Source organism: Trachinotus anak, unplaced genomic scaffold (genome assembly GCF_046630095.1).
Source record: "Trachinotus anak isolate AG129_WGS33_773 ecotype Australia unplaced genomic scaffold, CSIRO_AGI_Tana_v1 ptg000001l, whole genome shotgun sequence".
NCBI lineage: Eukaryota > Metazoa > Chordata > Actinopteri > Carangiformes > Carangidae > Trachinotus > Trachinotus anak.
In genome coordinates, this window is record NW_027273852.1 from 17,811,025 (window position 1) to 17,830,658 (window position 19,634).

The 19,634-nt window shown below is 40.0% G+C and overlaps 1 protein-coding gene across 1 annotated transcript in view; it reads right to left on the bottom strand.

Annotated features, from left to right (window-relative positions):
- The window catches only part of xpo4 (exportin 4), a 63,850-nt gene that overhangs the window by 6,740 nt on the left and 37,476 nt on the right, over nucleotides 1–19,634 (bottom strand). Inside the window, exons 9-16 of the mRNA XM_071481691.1 lie at nucleotides 11,994–12,168; nucleotides 10,961–11,137; nucleotides 10,530–10,672; nucleotides 10,215–10,360; nucleotides 8,793–8,970; nucleotides 3,496–3,655; nucleotides 3,191–3,360; nucleotides 1,862–2,036 (exon numbers count right to left, since the gene is read on the bottom strand). Coding sequence (XP_071337792.1) covers nucleotides 1,862–2,036; nucleotides 3,191–3,360; nucleotides 3,496–3,655; nucleotides 8,793–8,970; nucleotides 10,215–10,360; nucleotides 10,530–10,672; nucleotides 10,961–11,137; nucleotides 11,994–12,168 — 1,324 coding nt within the window. The remainder of the gene's footprint in view (nucleotides 1–1,861; nucleotides 2,037–3,190; nucleotides 3,361–3,495; nucleotides 3,656–8,792; nucleotides 8,971–10,214; nucleotides 10,361–10,529; nucleotides 10,673–10,960; nucleotides 11,138–11,993; nucleotides 12,169–19,634) is intronic.

The window sequence follows — 19,634 nt, forward strand, 5'->3', positions numbered from 1 at the left end:
ATTGATCCATGTACGACATGATTTTAAAATTTCATCTTTATTTTGCAGCTTATTCAGTTTCAATTTAGTGACTGTGCACTGGTCTGGTGAGACTGAAAAGACATAATTATAAGAGAAAAAATGAATAATTAAAACTAGCACTTCTCTTTCAGGAGTTTTTAATATTTAAAGTCGTTTTTAAACTGTTGGTTTGAGGCTGACCTGCAGCAGAGCAGACTGGACTCTCACTGGTGTCATCCTTACACTGAGTGAATGTGAACTCAGTTGTGATTGTCGAACCAGCGTAACTGAGTAACTCGGGTATTTCATAAAACAGATTTCTGTCACTCCTCCAGCATGTGAGGAGAGAGCAGTGGTGTAAAGATGTAACAAAGAGTTTTCCCCCACCAACAGTCAGATCCATGTTCAGACAGAGCAGCTGTATGACTCAACAGCTGCTGTCTCACTCATCCACCCCCCCCCCCATAATTACTCTGGAGTCATTGTGGCTTTGCACCCCCATTTACTACTGTCAGCCTATTAAGACAAAGGCCTCCAGGATCAAGACAAGGATCATGTTATACACGAGGGAGAAAGACTCGATGGGGGAATATTGTTGAGCGCATCCATCACTCCTAATCCCTGCATCTGACCGGAGTCTGTGGGGCACAGGAGCTCTGAACTGGACCAACTCATTTTTTTTTTTTTTTTTTTAACTCAAAGCTCATGACTGTGGTGAAATTAGTTAGTATTGTCATTTTATTTAGTACCAGGTGTGAACCAGGTGACGTTCTGAGATATGAGGACAGTTACGGTTTATTACAACCTGGGTCTTTGTTTGTAGATCTCAGAGGACAACAGCATCACTAAAAACACATCAGACATGTTATAAACAAGCAAGATGATCTAAATCATTTTATGTGGAGGTCAAACTGACAGTAAACATCGTCATTGTCCTTACGCTCCTTGCATGGAAAAACTGTGTCTATGCACATCATCATAGTTTGTGCGTAAACAGACAGTGTGAGTAATAATTTTACTGTTGCCCTTTGTTGTGTTTCACTTCATCTTCATGGTTGTAAAACTGGTTTGTTTATAACCTGTCTGATTGTCTGACCGTTCGTTTTATTCCTTCTCTGACTTTAGAAACTTCACTGTTTACAGAAACAAAAAGTCTTTTAAAGAAAGCTACAGAACAAAAAACTGTCTGGAAAACTTGAGTCTTTGCACTTTTTCTTCCTCTCTGTTTAGAGAATTTAATTTCATTTACAGGACTTAAGTTTGCCAGAACTTTTCAACCACCGAGGAGGTGTGGAGCTTGTAACACAGAATTTAATTAGTCTGGTTCCACAAAATAAAATTTACAGTCCCATGGTGCTCCCCCCTTCTCTGCCTTCCTAAACTCAGTGTTACTGCTAAATGTCAGTGAGTTGCTTTAATTTTTGAGGCATGTTTGTCTGGATTAGATATTTTAGACTGGAAAAGAAAAGCACTTTCTGTCTTTGTCATTTACTTTCATAATTTTAAGTCATTTGATATTTTATGTGTGTATTTATTATGGACCTGAAACAGGGTATTTTCAGTATTGATAAATGAGCAAGTGATAAATTAGCTTTTCTTAACTTTTATGATCAATTGCTTGGTTTGCCAAATGGCATAAAAGAGTGAAAACTGACCATCATAGTTTTTCAAATAGTTTTTTTTTTGTGTGATCAAAACAGCAAAACCCAAATATATTAAACTTACAATGATGAAACTGAGACAAGGATCAAATCCTTACATTTGAAGTTGGTACCAGAGAGAGCTTTACATTCTTTCTTGATAAACAACTAATCAATCATTTCATGTTTTAGTCTTTACTGTCCACCTATGCACACAGTACCTCGGCCCAGTATTGCTGTTTGGTGTCAGAGTCCATGTGAGCAAAGCCTCCGAGGACCAGAGCCTTCATCAGAGACCTCTGCACAGAGCTGGACAGCAGGTGGAGAGGCGGACTGCGGCTGGCAAACTGCTTCGCCAGGTTCCACCAGCTCTCACACTGCACCACAATGTTCGCCCTGCAGAGACAGACAGACAGACAGACAGACAGACAGACAGACAGACAGACAGACAGACACACACACACACACACACACACACACACACACACACAGGGAGGGAGATTGTCTGTTAGTATGTCTGCGGTGCGTTTGATGTAATTAATCTGCAAAAACATCTGCACAGACAGATGATTTTTCTTAAAATACCTCACATCACTGCGTCCAAACCTTTTTGACCACATTTAACAAAGTGATGCCTGATTTTAAATAAAAGTTTTTCCTCCCCCCTGTCGCCAAGTGCTTGCTCTTTGTGGGAACTGTTGGGTTTTTCTCTATTACAAAGTAAGGTCTCAACCTTACCCTGTAAAGTGCCTCGAGATAATGTATATTATGATTTGGCACTATACACATAAATTTGAATTGAATTGAATTGAATTGAATTCCTCATGTAATCAAATGTCTGATTTCTGTTTTCATTTTGTCAGAAAGTTAAGATGTTTCTCAAAATATTCTGTACACTCCCTAAAACCTTTACAATCTAATTCATAATCAAAGTGAACAAGATTGTTTTTCATAGTTCATGAGAAGCTGGCATGTCGGAGATGTTCTCCTGTGGCTTCTCTACCCAACCCAACACGATGATTGGAAACCAGATCAACAAAGATGTTCCATCTAATATAAAAGGACACAAGCAAAATTGTATTACAGGAATAATCGCTTCAGGCTGTTTTGGTGCTTGGCTCATTGGAGTGAGAATATTTCTGAGGCATTAATTAGTTTTAATCTGTCTCATGTGAGTCCCTCAGCTTCATCACAGTGCAACACTAAACCACTGGAGTAACCCTATAATATGTGTTCACATAAATCATCACCTGCCACAAACAGCTTGAGGGCTACAACTTATGATTAGTTTCACTATCGATTAATCTGTTGATTATTTTCTCAATTAACTGATTAACTGTTCAAATGCTAATTACAATTTCACAGAGTCCAAGGTGACGTCTTCTAATGTCTCGTTCTGTCCAACCAACGATCCACAGCCCAGAGATATTTCAACCACAAACATTTTTGCATTTTGTCTTTAAGAATACATCACAACAATTAATTAATTATGAAAACAGTAGATTGATTTTCTGGCGACTGATTAATCATCTCCACGCCACCGTCCTCACCTCTCCCTCTTCTCTACTAGCGTCACCAGCAGCTCCACGGTGTCATTGGCCAGCTCTGCCTCTGAGCTCCACACTGTCAGGTTGTTGATCACCTTCTCCAGAAGATATCCCACAATCCACTGGGCCCCCTCTGTGTCTGCACCAAACGCTGTGCTCAGGGGCATGCTGATCTAAGGACAGACAGAGAAAAAAAGGTGAGACCGATGGAAGAGAAACATCTGGTTTAGTGTTGTTAATGGGGTAAAGTAAACATTGAGGTTTGTGAAACCTGTGTGAGAACATCAGAAGAGCACGAAGCCTCATACCTGTTCGTAGAGCTTCTCGTCCACCAGCAGGTACGTCTTGGCCCAGCGTCTGAGGAACCACACGATGTCCTTACCCATCTGCGGGCTCAGCAGCTCTGTCAGGCTCGCTCTGGTCGCCCTAGACTCGACCTCTGACGTCCGCAACACGGCCGACAGCAGCCTGAGACAAAAGAGAGCAGATGGATTTGAAGTCCACGTAGACATGAATGATCTGGTGCCTCTCATTCATGATACTTGTGCTGTATCATAGATTAATGTAAAATGTTTGTTTTGTGCTGTTCTGTATTAATTTTCACGTTGAGCTTTGTGTATTTTATTTATGAGCTTTACGTATTTTAAAGGCCTGTGTGAGATGTGCACACCTAATTAGCTCAGGCTGTAAATGCTGTGGTAACACCGATGACTGCCTCTGCCTAATATGATGTTGGTCCTTCACGTGCTGGAGACAGGTGAGAACAGACCAACTTAGAGCTGACCACTTGTGATCAGATCACTGAAGACACGTTAACACCAGGTCTGAACAAGGCCATAAGTTGTGAGGTGGAGACGTCGTAGATGCAACTTGTTCGTGCACATCCCCATGTTGCTGGTTCACAGTTTGTCCCTGCTCTGATCACAGCTAACAGGGGGCACCCAGTGAGCCTCATTTCAGAGAAAGCTCAGTCTATGTTATCTGATCATAACGATTTGGCTCTTTTATTGTGCGTATGTTTGTTAAAAGATCGATGTTAGTCGCTGCATCTGTGAGTGGTCAGACTGCTTTGTCTCACTGCTGCATAGCCGTCCCTATACAAATAATAAACACGGGATAAAAGGGCAGGTGAGCAGGGGCGATGGTGATTTGGAAGAAAAATTTATACAGAAATATATGAAATGATACAAACCAGGTCATGACAAGATAATGAGCTCAGCAGAGAGTCAAGAAGATATGAAATATGCATCACAATAAAGAGGAAGTGAAGGTCAATTAAAGTTACGAATCTGTGTGGCTGTAAAAGTTCACTTGATGTAAATTTCATCAGCTGCCCATAAATGTGTGGATCGTCTGATGGCGGTGAAGAACTGTGTACGTGCTAACAAACATGTAATCATGTCTATTTATAGACTACATTCACACATGAATCTGTTAGGAGGCAGATTAAAGCCACAGATGTGAACTATACAAACAAGTTCATCACTTGATTGAACATGAAAACAAGCAAAGTTCACCTCTTATTGAATAATCTCTTCTCAGTCTCATCTTTTTTTTGCATAATTTTCTTTGCGGAAAATTCTACTTTCCAGCTGGCTGCCATTGTTTTGCTGTATATAAGTTGTTTTCTCTCCATAACATGCAATCATGTTGTGTTACGGGTAACACAACCAACAACCATGTTGGTCAACAGTCATAGAGAACTAATTAACTAATTAACTCTTGTGCACAGGTGTAATTAATACAAGACTGTTTCAGTGACTGTCACAGAGGGAGACGTGACAAATGTGACGTTGATACTCAATTCACAAATCAATCAAACTTCAGTAGAAAGTTTTCATACACCTGCTCCCTTTGTGTGTGTCAAAGACAAAAGACAAAGTCAAGCACACATACACGCGCGCGCACGCACGCACGCACACACACACACACACACACACACACACACACACACACACACACACACACACACACACACACACACACACACACACACACACACACACACACACACACTTCTATCTTTGTGAGGACACTCATTGACATAATGCATTCCCTAGCCCCTTACCCTGACCTTAACCAGCACAACTGAGTGCCTAACCGTAACCCTGACCCTGACCTTAACCTAACCCTAATTCTAACCAGAACTCTAAAACCAAGTCTTAACCCTCAACATGTGATTTGAAGGTGTCTCAAAAAGTGAGGACCGGCCAAAATGTCCTCACTTTCCCAAAATGTTCTCACTCTGTTAGTAAAATACTTTTTTTGGTCCTTACTATGTAGCAAGTACAAGTACAAGTACAAGTACAAGTACAAGTACAAGTACACACACACACACACACACACACACACACACACACACACACACACACACACACACACACACACAAACACAGTATATAAAAGGACAGAGAGACAGAGGGCTTAAAGCAGCTTATGGGTCTGCCCCCCTCAGTGGAGGACAGTGCACAGTTTCACATTGTTTGCAGAAAACAAAACCACGTTGACATTTACGGGGCCCGGGTCGGCCGCTCGCTATTAGGAAACCCGATGCCATCAGCCACTCATCTCTGCAATCCTCTGTCATTGCTGTCGTCCCCCTTACACACACACATCCTAGCACACCTATCTTTACGGGGACCTGTCAATCACATAATGCATTCCCTAACCTTTCCCATCACAACTGAACCCCTCATCCGAACCCTAAAACAATGTCTTAACCCTCAAACATCCATTTATGTTCCTGAGCTGCAGCATTTTGGTCCCCGCAGGTATAGTGGGCTCACGAATACAGTAAAACAAAGCCACACACACACCTCTACATAATGACCAATCTACAAAAAAAACAGGGGCTCAATGACCTTCAACAGACAATATCACTGGCTGCTGTGACTGTCTATTGTCGTCACTGTGATTATCTGTACACACACACACAGTTGCCTTCAAACAAAGAAGCATCCAGTGTGACTGCCAACAGCCGTGACCTGCACAAGGTTTCTGTCACCACGGCCACATACTCTGTCGTGCTGCACAATTCATTGTTGTCAAAAACAAATCCTCTCCGATAGCAGCAACTGGAGATATGCTTTGAGCATTTTATTATCTGTTGGTGTATTATTAGAGCCATCGTTTTGTGCTGATGTTCAACAACCACACGTGGAGAAATCTATTGTGCAAGAGAACAATTTCTGATCCCACAGCAGCAGAAAGAGACCACAGTGCAGTGCAGCAACAGGAGAGGCTGTCATAACAAACAGATATTTCTGCTCTTACAGAGAGACGCAGGCTGAAAGTGAGTTTTGAAAGCCAGAAATCTGAGCCCCTGGAGAAGCAATCGTTCAATGATTCTTATTGATCGACAACTGCTTCTGCAGCCTGTGGATACATTATTGTCATTTTCAGCTCTAGTGCAGCAGAAAATCTTTTCAAGATTTTTCAACTGCAGCAGAAAAAACCGGTTTATTTTCATGGTGATGACTGAAACTGCGTTTGGAAATGTGGACAAGCTGCAGCTCACCTGAAACCTGATCTTCTCCCTATTTATCAGCTTACAATGGTTGGGTGGCTGCAGCAAGTGATTATTTTAATTTCTGACTAATCCCCCCCTTATTTCTTCAGCTGAATAATGAATGCTTCTTCGTTATAATGTCACAAAATTATAAAAAATGACAATCACAATTTCCTCGTGTTCAGAGGCTGGATCCACATCTCTAAACTGAACACAGGTCAAACCGGCACATCTCATTTTAATCAACTGAAAATCTGTAAAAATCACACCACAATTTTGATAACTGATTATAATCATTTAATTAATGTGTAAAAACATCAAACATTTTCTAGTGCTGCCAGCTCAGATGAGAGGATTTACTACTTTTCTCAGTTTATATGATTGTAAATTGAATAACTTTGAGTTTTGGACCATGTCTCAGACAAAATGCCCATTTTAAAGGGGTCAGCTTGGACTCTGGGAAGTCTTGATGGGCAGTTTCCACTATTTTCTGTCATTTCATAGACGACCAATTGATAGATTCATAAAAAAAAATAATAGATTGATCAAGAATGAAAATTATCAGTATTTATGGCCCTACTTGAAGTGATTGAGTGCCTGACTCCACTTGTATTTTCGGTCCCTGTAAGGTTACATTGTCTTTTTAGGGAGGGAGCTCAGGTTCAGAAGCCTGAAGGACGAACCTCCATGTGTCGCATCCTTACATGGTTTATGCTGAAGTGAGGCCTCTCTGCAATGGTAGTGACAAATTTCTTATGCAGTGTTTTGTCATGTGTGTGTGTGTGTGTGTGTTTCTCGTCCTGAGTCAAATGCATTACAAGTTGGCCTGAAAGCACAGTGAGAGGGTGTTTGTTCATGTGTTTTACTGGCTGCAGATTCACATGGTGTTTGAGTGTGAACGTAACCCACCTTCAGCTTTATGGGACAATAACTGTGACAACCCTTGGAAGAACAAGCAGCCTTGCACAGTGAGAAAGTCTATTCTGGGTGAGTTTTATGGGGATCTGTCCGGTTAAGTGAGACGAAGTGTCACAACAACACAAGGACTGCTGGACACAAAGATGTGCCATCACATCCGATTCAACAATCCACCTGGCTTCAGTCTGTCTGGCCCTTCATTCAGCTGCACTGTGAAGTATCCTGTGCTGCAAACTGTTTTCCACAGATGCTTTGCATTTGAACATTTCTTTTGTTGCACAAACTCAAACCTGACACCTTCAGACTTCAAACACGGTCTTATTTTGGCACTGGGGAAGCGGCCAGTGCACATTAGAGCAAGTGAGACTTCACCGTACCTGCACAGTTTTTCTTAGCTTGGAGATTCAAGTCGTCAATCTACAAGTCCTCGATGCTGCGCCACAGTAAGAGTCAGGTCTCACAACCTTTCAACAGTCTCACACACTCCAAAGGCTGACCCTAACCCCACAATGGATCAACAAATTGCTTACAAGCCCATGAATCCTTGGTCACCAGAAAAATCATCTAACAGCCAGAAAGGCAAATGTTAGTAACAAAAATACTAAGGAAACATAGAACATATAAAATGTTTTTTTGCACAGTGCAAAATAAACTCTGCAGTTTCTCCACCAATATAATTTCAGTCCATGCTCAAAGGTCTTTAAAGAGCAAAACAGTGAAAGAGTTTAGTGATGTGGACTTTCTAAAGGATACTAAATATCTACAAATCATTTTGGTTCTGATTGCCCAAAATGAACATCTGAAGCAACCTGATCAGACTCTTTTTAAACAGTGAGGTCATGGTCAAGTTTATTCTTTACCTTGGAAACAACAGTTAAAGTGAAACAGGGACTTGAACATCTGTTTTTCATGAAAAACAGAGCAGCTACTGAGAGACTTCGTGGTTTGATGTTATATCAACAGCTACACTGTGTCTGGACGATCAGAAGACAAAACAATAGCATGTAATTGCACATCTTATAAATGTAGTGGCTCATTAGATTCAGTGGACATTCTTATTCTTCAGCAGCATCTGAAAAAAATTGTCCCAAGTCAAAGAAGCTCTAACCATAATAATTAATAACATTAAACCATCCTCTGACACAACAGAACCAGTCTTCAGTCTAACTTTCACCTCACCTGATGACGGAGTCTGTGCGGTTGCAGCCCGGTATGGACGAGGCCTTCTCCCCCGGTGAGCCCAGGATCTGCAGCGTGGTGTTGATGTCCACCTCCGTCGAGTGTTTGATGGAGAACTCCATCACCTCAGAGGGGATCAGCGGCGTTTCACCCTGAGGGTCGTCTGCTAATAGATATCCTGCAGAGAGCACACACGGACATAGATGACATGCTATACAACAAGTTCACTTTTGGTGAGTTGTGGTTTTACCTTTTTTTCATCATCATAGTGGGTCTCCAGTAGAGCTCAAACAATTATTCCATTCAAAGAATTTTGACAATTGATTAATTCATATTTTTTAAATGTAAAAATGCATAAAATACCTTTTGCACGTTATATGACAGTAAGTTCATGGTTTTGAATTGTTGGACACATGAACTTGCACTCTGGAAAATTATGAAAATTTTTCACCATTTTCGCATTTGAAGCAAATAATTAATTAAAGTTATTCAATAATGAAGTTAACTGTTAGCTGAAGGTCTAGTATCCAGCTGTATATCAGCATTATTGAAAAGCATTACTGTCACATCAACAAGTGCGCCTCAACAACTAAACAGTCGGGACTAATTGTCTAGTTTCAGTGTTTTATTCTGCTCCACCATATATGCCCCTGAATATATATATAAATAATACAGATTTTAGCGTCTCCTTTAGCAGAGTGTGCCACTGAGCTCAAATAGTAAATTAATGGTGAGGAATCCACAGCGCTGCTTTACACATGTTAATGATGCTGATTCACACAATATTTCAATCACTCAAACCCACAGAAACGGGATGAGCTCAGTTCTTCTGTTTAGTTCACAAATAAAGTCAGCTAAGTGGAATATGTTGCACTGGAAAACTCATTTACAAACACAATAAAACAGCCATATTCTAGTATATTACAACATCATTAATTGGCTTTAGTACTGTGTGTACGTTTATTTTTAACCCATGTGAAATCTTCGTGGTACCTCTTATAATTAAATGCAAGTATATTTTAAATAGTGTAAATATAACATAGATATTTGGAGAAGAGTGTACAATTACAGTAAATTGCTTTTTTCCATTCAGTTACTCATTATAAGTTTTCACTACATTAAAGTAAAGCATACTCAGCAGCTTATTAAAAATGTGATGCAGACATGCAGCAAGCATGATGAAATAAATAGCTAATAAACAAACAAGCCTGACAGAACACAGGGAGGGTAATCAGAGACGTTCAAATGGAAAAAGAAAACATCAGAGAGGAAACAATTATGTCTTCCTCCAAAAGTGAATGACACTTGTGCTGAGCGAGTTCCAGTTCCGCTTGTGTCAATCCAGGAAACTGGTTGTGAGATAAGATAAACCCTACATGTCACAAAAGACACAGACAAACAAAGTTTTGTCCTGCTGCCAACCTGAGACCAGTATGAGCCAGTGGATGTCCTCGTAGAGGTCGTCCAGGACTTTGCGGTCCACTGATCCAGGGTCAGATGAAGCCATGAGGTGCTGCTGTGTCCTCTGGAGTTGACCGTGCAGTCGTGTCACTCGGTCCTCCAACAGGCTGCGGGATGAGACCAAAGTCAGCATGGATGAAGTTTTGAAGCTTTGCCCACATATTTTTATAGTATATTTAAAAAAATGACATTATACAAGATTTTAACAGGATAATTTAATGGAGAGATGACAGTAATAAAGTAAATGAAGTGCCTGTTAAGTTGTTATACGTTTACCTTGTGAGCAGGGGGATACAGTGGTCTGCTGCCACACGTCCCAGCATGCCGATGCTCGACAGCTGGTCTGAGAACAGCTCCCTGTCGTCTTCCTGCAGCTCATTGATCTCCTCCTCATCATGAGACGATATGCCGTTCACCGACTGAGGGGTGGGAGGTGAGCGATGAATTGCAAAGAGAAAGAAAAAGTAAGTTAACCTGTCAGGAGGAGGAGGATGGAGAGTGACTGTAGCTACATTGAAACCGCTGTGGAAATCTGAAAACACAATTCAAATGTTCTACATGTACACTAAATCTGCAAAATAAAGACAGCATACTGTAAGACAGATTTGAGCAGAAGAACCTTTCTCTACTTTAAACTTTTTAAAACAGTGTTTTGTCACTTTACCTGCAGTGAAACACAGCTGTAAAAGCAGAAAAAAGAGTCTCACCAGGTTGCGTGTGCCGTCAGGAGCAGCCAAGTGACACTGGATATACGAGTTGAAGACCTGGATCGCCGGCTGCACAAAGCAGCCACGAGGAAAATGCTCCTCGTCCTGGACGAGCGTGAGCCAGGACTCCAGCAGCTTGTCGTAGGCCTCCATGTAAACCATGTCGTCCTTATCCAGCTGAAGGAAGAGAGCACGAGGAAGTCAGCGAAACAAGTGTCAGTGAGTTCCATTGTTACTGTTCACATCTTCAGTGTTGTTAATCACCGAAGACATGATTACCTGAAAAAGAGATTCAGGTGGACATGCAAGAATTTCCCTAGATCGAAATGAAGAATAAAAACTAACGAGACAAAACAAGTCAAGTTCGCCCAGATGGTGGAGGTCGATTGAGCTATGGCTACCAATTATTTTCATTACTGATTATTTTCTTAATTAACCGTAATGTCAATTAAATGTCAGAAAAAAAAGAAAAATAACCCATTTACTATCATGTATAACAAAGAAAAGCATCAAAGCATCTATAATCAAATCAGAATCTCAGGAATCACTTTACAATATTTTAAAGGTCTAAATATTGTAAATAGAGTGATTGACAGTGTGGAGGAGATTTTACTGTCACAGTTTATGACCTGACAAACTTGTCTATAAGACTCTGGAGTCTAAGATCTGTGTGTTGAATAAAACAAACAAAACTGGTCAAACTGGTCAGAGCCTGTAGACTTTTGCAACCAGTGACCAACTGTTATAAGTCAGCTTTGCTTTGATTTAAGGTCACAAGCCAAAAGCGTTGGAAAGCACTGACTTAGAAAATCTAATTTTATTTGTGATCTGACAGTGAGGACGTTTGGTTGTTTAAAAATGCAGCTGCAAATGTGACAGATGTTGCATTTTTGTGTCTCCTAATATCACAGTACTTTAAGCTAACAGTAACTTCAATTCCAACACATCTGTGTTTGCTCTCCACGAGGTACCTAAATGTGACACATGATGTGTCTGAATGCAATGACGATGATCCGAGCTATGAGTTACTCACCACCTCCTCGAGGGCAGCGCTGCGTCCAAACGAGCAGGTGAGCAAAGTGAGGCAGTTGATGAAGGAGGTGAAGAGCTCGCTGGGCAGGGCTGTTAAAATACTTCGCGGGAACATGGTGATCAGATTGGAGATGATATTGGATATGCCCACTGCCTCTGAGTCCTCGATCTCAATCCTGGGAATGCAGACAATAAAATGTGATCTAAAGATAAGATCTGAAAGATTCTGGATCTGAGCAGAGCTGCAAATACTTTACACAGTAGGCAGTAGTTTTTTAATGCTGTTGGGGAAAAAAACATCAACCAAAGGAAAACACATTACAGTTTCTACTCTTATAAAACAGTGATGATGTGACTTTTAGTATCCCTCTGCCACTGGCATTACGATGAGTGGTTAAAAAAAAACAAAACTTTGTTCTCTTGACAGAAACGGCTAAGAAAGTTCAAACTTCCTCTTTTCCATTTTCAATCCAAACCCATGCTTTGGCCTGAGGAAGGACAGTTTCCACTCTGCAGGGTGAGGCTGAGGCTAAAGTGGGGTCACTTTCCAGTTTACCCACTGGTGACTGAGGTTTGGAAACAGGCATGAAAATTGATCCTTAACCAAAACCCGTGGGCAACTTGACCCCTGAACAGTTTTCCACAGCTGCATCTGAGGTTATTTCTGTGGTATTTCTGCCTCATAGTGCAGCACACAGAATAAGAGATGGAAGAAAGAATGGCTTTTATTGCACTTCTCATTTTAAAAGAAACTTTTTGCATCAGATCACACCATGAAGCATGAACTGACAGACCTGGACATGCTGAAAAATTCATATTTTCTTCACATGTTGACGAATTTTAAAACCAGATATGAAAGTAGCTTTTGATCTGACGTCTACATCATCTGGACAAATCTAACAACAGCGCCTGTACAATCAATATGAAGAGGAAGAAGCAAGGCAGCCATGTTTTTAAAACAAGTCAAGGCTTGAGGTTAACGCAGCATTTTATCAGGTGTCCAATGTTGTTTGAAAAGACAGAGTTTACAGCCCTGCTGTCAGCTCTGCGAGGCTGTGCTACACTAATATGCAAACATGTAAACACAAAGTACATCTGAGGCTGATGAGAACGTCATTATTTTTATGGGTATTTGGTCAAAAACCAAACTCAGCAAATTGAGATCTCAGTCAGGGGATCACTAAAGTCAGTGGTCTTGTTCTCTGGACACCGTGAATGAATTAATAAAATTTAATGGCAATCCACCAATAGTTGTTGGTTTATTTCAGTCTGAATCACCCACTGATCAACACTGTCATCCACAGAGTCTTGTCAGTATTGCGACTGTAAATGTTTCAAGTGTCACACTTCAGCTTGTAACATTTCTTATTTTAAAAGCCCTGAGGGTAAACGTAAGGCCGCCCACTTAATCATATCAACCTAAACCTCCATTTATGTTTCTTGGAAATCTCGTTCTGAACAATCTCTCTGGATTTGACACACATCAGCACTCTACATTTCCCAGGAGAGTTGCATCAAGAATGGTTGGACTGTGTTACACCACATAATAACGCTGAGCAGGCAGAGGAGGCAGAGACGAAAACAAATTCAAAATGAGAAAATTCAATGTGTGACAGATGGAAGAGGATCAGAATCAAGGACACCAGACTGGAAAAGGCCAGAAACACGTGTGGAATTTTCCAATTCCAAACATACCTTACAACATGTCTCTATCCTCCACGCCACAACATACATTATCCTATAATTAGGCTATCAAGGTCACAAAGGCTACCAGAAAACTGCTCTCCAAGCCCATTCAAATATCTCCACCACTCCCATCACGCTGTCATTGACAGACCAACATCACATAATAGCATTAAAGAAGAAATTGTTTCCTGAAACAGTTTTCACAGATAACCCGGAGAATTCTGCAGCCTAGTTCACACAAACAGACAGGATTTTTGATAAGGCTGCAAGAAATTTAGTATTTAAAGAACTGTGACCACGACGTGTAAATTTGAAGCATGAGATGCTGAAAACACTGTTTCTAAATGACCTCAGACATATCTTTGGCTTGTCTGAACTGTAGTTTGTTTACTTTTTTTAAAATCATTTGACACTGATAGCAATACATCTGTGACAAGCTAAAACTTGACTGATAACACCGTCAGCCTCTTCACTCAGCTAGAAGCTAAACCAAACATTCTTAACCCTTTTAGCACCATAATAATAGATATATTTATTAAAACACCTTTTTTGTCTATTTTTGTCAATAATTGTGTCAAAAAATACCCTGTGTGTAAATAATTTACACCCTTTTTCCAGGAGAAGTAGAACTTTCAAAATCTGTCAAGTATTTACCATTCTTATGTAATTCAATACCTAAAACTGTGTGTTATAAGAAGAAAAGGACAAAAACAGAATTGAATTTTCTTCAACTTTCTTTTTATAAATTCTTGAAAAGTGCAGATTGAACATTTCTGAGATTGCAAAAATGTAATTCAAACTAGCTACGGTAATTTGAAATACACATGCGCCGCGGTGTCACCGGTGATCCCCGTGGTTTTAAAAGGGTTAAGTTCTTGTACGATGCATATGCTGCAAACCTGCTCGACAGCCACAGCGTCTGCAGCAAGACCCTTTCTACATTCCTGCTAAGTTAAAGTCTTCTCTTAAGCCCGGCACAAAAAGCAACACCACCTCTGAAGTTTTCTGTATATTTTTGTCTTCTTTGCCTCTGACTGCACCAAAATAGCAAAAGCCTTAATCCTGAGTTTGTATTTGAACTTACACACCCCTCCACAGTCAGCCCCAGTTAGAGGGGAACATTTGTGTGTGAGGCTGAGCTAACCCCTATCAGATGGAGTTAAATTGCGAGCAGAACTGTTCAATCACTGTAGATCGGCCATCCCTCTCCGCATGGTTTTCCGATGAGGCAATTGGAAAAAAGCTCCAAGAATAGGTGATTACAGACAGAGCAGGAGAGGAGGCAAGAGAGAGGGAGTGAGTGAGAGCATGTGAGAGAAGCACCAGAGAGAGAGAGAGAGAGAGAGAGAGAGAGAGAGAGAGAGAGAGAGAGAGAGAGAGAGAGAGAGAGAGAGAGAGAGAGAGAGAGAGAGAGAGAGAGACCCCTACTCACTGACTCACGTGGTCCAGCAGAACGCTGGAGCGCACAGTGAAATGTGTGTGTGTGTCTCAGTTATTTATACATGAGAGAGTGGCCGCTTCAGAACCATGCTGACTGCAGACACACCCACAAATGAACATAAAACACTTCTCTACTGTATTTATTGGCCCTAGATGATCATATTCTCTCACTCTCACTCTCTCTCACACACACACTCACACACACACACACACACACACACACACACACACACACACACACACACACACACACACACTTCCTCTAAACATCAACATTTCTGACAGAAACATCTTTTTTTTCCTATACCATGTTACAAAGTGCTTAGACACTGACTACAGTACAAGTGGGAACTTTAAAGTAGCCCCAGTTGGCACATGAATGTCTGGTCAGATTTGTGCTCGTGTTTATTTTTTCTTTAGTCCATCAGCTCCTGATATAAATCATAACTGTGCTAGTTTTATTGTATTCAGGAGAAGCACTTGTACAGCAGCCTTCGCAGCATGCAGCCGGTTGTCATCAGAAAGTCGTCGTCAGACTCTAATGTCAGACAGATGCTAAATTGCAGTTTGAAATGTAAATTTGGTTGATGTCAAAATCCAACGTTGGCTAACTGACATAGTGACGTTGGGTTTTGCTCTCGACTAGAGTGGAGGTGTGATATCAACGGACTGAGACATTTGGAAGACGTTGGATTTTGTTTATTAAACAACTTAAAACCAGCAAAATATCAATGTCAGCTGTCAGCTCAAGTATTCGTTGGCATTATGTTGACATTGAATTTTGGTCACGACCTACATTCAACCAAATGTCAAAGTCTCAACGTTGGTGGCGAGCTGCGTACCTGTGGGGATTGTTTTGTCATTTGCGGACATGTTTCTTTTGTTAAAACTGAAGTGACAGATTTTTTTGGCCACTTGGGGGAGTGGGAAAAAGTGACATATTGATATACAATATCCTCACATTTTAAACTGATATGATGAACTTATTAGCAAACAGTTGCTTATTTACTCATCCAGCAGTAACGCAGCTACATTATAATTCATTTAAAATCATGTTTGTTTCCACCTGGCCAATATAAGACCAAGATAAGAGTATCCACTTTCTTTTGGCTTAGTTTTGGTCTCAAATATCTGAATGCTCCACTATGTTCACCACCTAGCTGCCAACTGTGTCATCAGTTGAGACAGCTGAAAAATTATCTGAAACTCACCATAAATCTTCATATATCCATTTTATTTTTGATCTGCTAGGAGTAAATAAGGAATATTTCATATGAGGCAGCAAAATCTTGTCATAATAAGATTCAAGAGCATTTGTAAGTCAAGAGTCTTGAGAATTATGCACTTAGAAAAACTGATGCTAATGTGTCAAAAATAGTTATTGATTAGTTTTAATGACTAGATCACATTTCAACATCAGCTCCTTTAGCTGCTGATGAAAGCGTTTTATTTCGTGCTCTTCCATTTGACAGCTTTTCTATTCAGTATGAATGAGGCATATTTTCTTAGGGAAAATGTCCTTACTTGAAATGAGTCTATTCAGAAACGTCCAATTAGCAATCATCAAAAAAAGAATTAGTTGAAAAGATTTTTTTTTTTTTTTTTACAGTTTTGAACTCAATTAATAAAAGGGGGGACTAAAAAAAAACAAAACAGATACAAGATCAAAATCCATGGTTGAACCAGCCTGGGTATTACAAAGATGCACCTGATGTTATCAGAGAGTTTACAATGACTGCAGCTTAGAGGTGACACTATGTTTGTGAAGAGCTATTGTAGCAAAGTCTTACAGAGGTCAAACAGTCTCACAGGTCAAAGCCAAGAAGATAAAACATGAGGGAACGGTGATGGGAAGATGATCTCATCACATCCAGCATAGGCTGAGTCAAATCTGCATTAAAATCTGTCACTAAGAGTTAAACTGACCCAAAACACTGGGTACAAAGAACTGAACAATTAGTGGTGCAGTTTCACACAAGAACTTCTGTACAAGGTTAACTGCACAATGTTTTGTTTTTATAATCACTGCACAGTTTTAGGGTTGACGGTAAAAAAGTCACACAGATTCTTCTGTATAGGAGTCTAGAGCTGAAACAAATAACTGATTAGTCAATCAATAGAAAATCAATATGCAACATTTAAATTTTTCCTAGCAAAAACTCCAACTATGGTCTGGTTACAGCTATTTCAATATGTGTTTGTCTTCTCTCCCTGTTTTATATCATAATAAACTGAGCCTGGGTTCACTGGGTTTTGCAGTTGGTCAAACCAGATAAGATACTTGAAGACAACATCTTGGGCTTTAAGAAAGAGTGATGGACATTTTTCACTATTCACTGACATTTTATGGAGCAAATAACCTGTTCAAAGAAAACAAAGGAACAACTGGGGGAAAAAGCTTTGTTCTACTCTTTATATTTTTAAGTCGGTATAGGACTCTTTCAGTCTAACATACAGCCCCTGTCTTAACCTCTAGGTAACTGCCGCCTCATCCTGCTGCTAAAAACAGTAATCTCTTCTAATGCATCTTCCTGAAGCTCTAAACACACACTGATTCCCTGCACCACACACAGAAACAATCAATAGCCTCCAAACAGCCGCCTGTGAGACCTGCCACAGGTCAACACGTAATGTTTCTCAGAACAAGATCACAAGCTCCATTTCTTCATGTGACCTCTGCTAACAAGAAGGCACCACATGAATCACAGACTGAGGAGGCCGCCGTGTGGCTTCTTTAACGCCACACATCTGCCCACACCATTTCAAACACAGAGCCAGTTCTGAATGCCCTTCAGTGTAGCTTATAAAATCTGGTTAACTAATACAATGGATCATATTTGGAGTCACATGGGCCCCCATTTGTTTTAATGTGGTCTCATTTAATCTAAAAGGTAAAAGTCATGTTGGTAATGATTCCCTGAAGCAGTTGAGTCAGTATAGTGTTATTTGTTATTCCTGCTGGACACAGGCTTACTTCTGATTAGAAGCTCTGGTTACAGACTCCTGACTCATGAGTCCAAAATGACACCTCTGTACAATGTGACAGGGAACAGCTATGTTGGAAAAGGCTGAAAAAATATGAAGGAAAATTGGCTTTGAGCTGAGGTTAAGGGATGAAAACCCTTTATTTCCTTTGCTCAGAACACCCAGGTTCAGTCCTGCTTAGTGAAGGGATTTTCAGCAAAATAAATTGAGCTGAACACTGGAGCGCACACAATTTATTCTAGTGGAACCACTATTGGCATTTTGATGCATCTGTTGCTTTATGAGTAATGAAGACGCAGTAATGCTGAAACGAGGGCATGAGCTAACTTTTTTTTTTGTCAACAGGCCAAAATTCACCAGCCACTTTCACAATATGACCAGTTAAAAATACATTTAGATCAGAGCCTCAAGTCTTTGGCTGAGGCTGATCACACAGAAAACTCTGATGTCCAGGTTTCAACCCATATTCAGGTTATATTGATTTATCAGTCTGGGCTTTTTCTCCCTTTAATAGAATATCTGGGGAAAAAAGCCTGGTTTACTTTGTCACTATTTAAAATTATTGAAATTATGTCCTAATTGTAATGTAATCTTCTTCACTACAATTTCTCAAATTTTACATGAAATTTTCAGTTGTTTTCTGGGCTAATTGTGCCTTTTGTAATTTGTATTTTAAGTTTTGATTTTGTCTTTTATTGTGAAGCACATTGTGTTGTCTCATCTAAAAAGGCGCCATAAAAAGAAAGTTTCAATTTATGATTAGGCTGCTCATATTTGTGCATATTTATTTGAATCATCTATTTATTTTTGTAACAGCATGTGGTTGTTAAATATGCTCTATAAATTTTATAAGTATAAATATATAAATATACTTATAACCCTAACCCTAAGTATTTCTTTCATAATACATAAGAGTTTACAATATGGATTCATGGTATATATATAATTTGTGTGTAATTTTACTGTGATATCAATATGTATCACATAATAGTAAATATTCTAGAAAACCATCATTAATGAATAAAAACCAGATGAGAATGGCCACTACAGCAAATCTTCATCACTGTGATGCAAGTCATATTAAAGAAAATTAAACCTTGACACAAAGTGCTCATTGATTTGCAACACTGCCTACAATAGCAGATGACTTGTACTCCACTTACTCCACTAAATGACAGTTTATTTGACGAGAAATATAGTTTTAAACTCTGAGTAGGTTTCAATTAGATTCAGATTCATTAAATTCTGCAGAGCTTCCAGATGGAACTGGGAAACAGTCCACATCAGTTTCATCATCAGGGTCAGGCAGCTCTGCATTAGATGAGAGGAGAACTACTGAACGATTGTAGAACTGATAAAACTTAAAACACAACCACACTCAGTATTTACCAGTGTTTGAATGACTGCTGGTGTTTATTTTTCCCTCTCTGGTTGAATACAATGTCTCCGTCTCTGTGAGAAAAATAAATGCATAATTTTTCCCACTTCACATAAATTTTGGTTTTAGAGTCCACTGGGAAACATTAGCTCC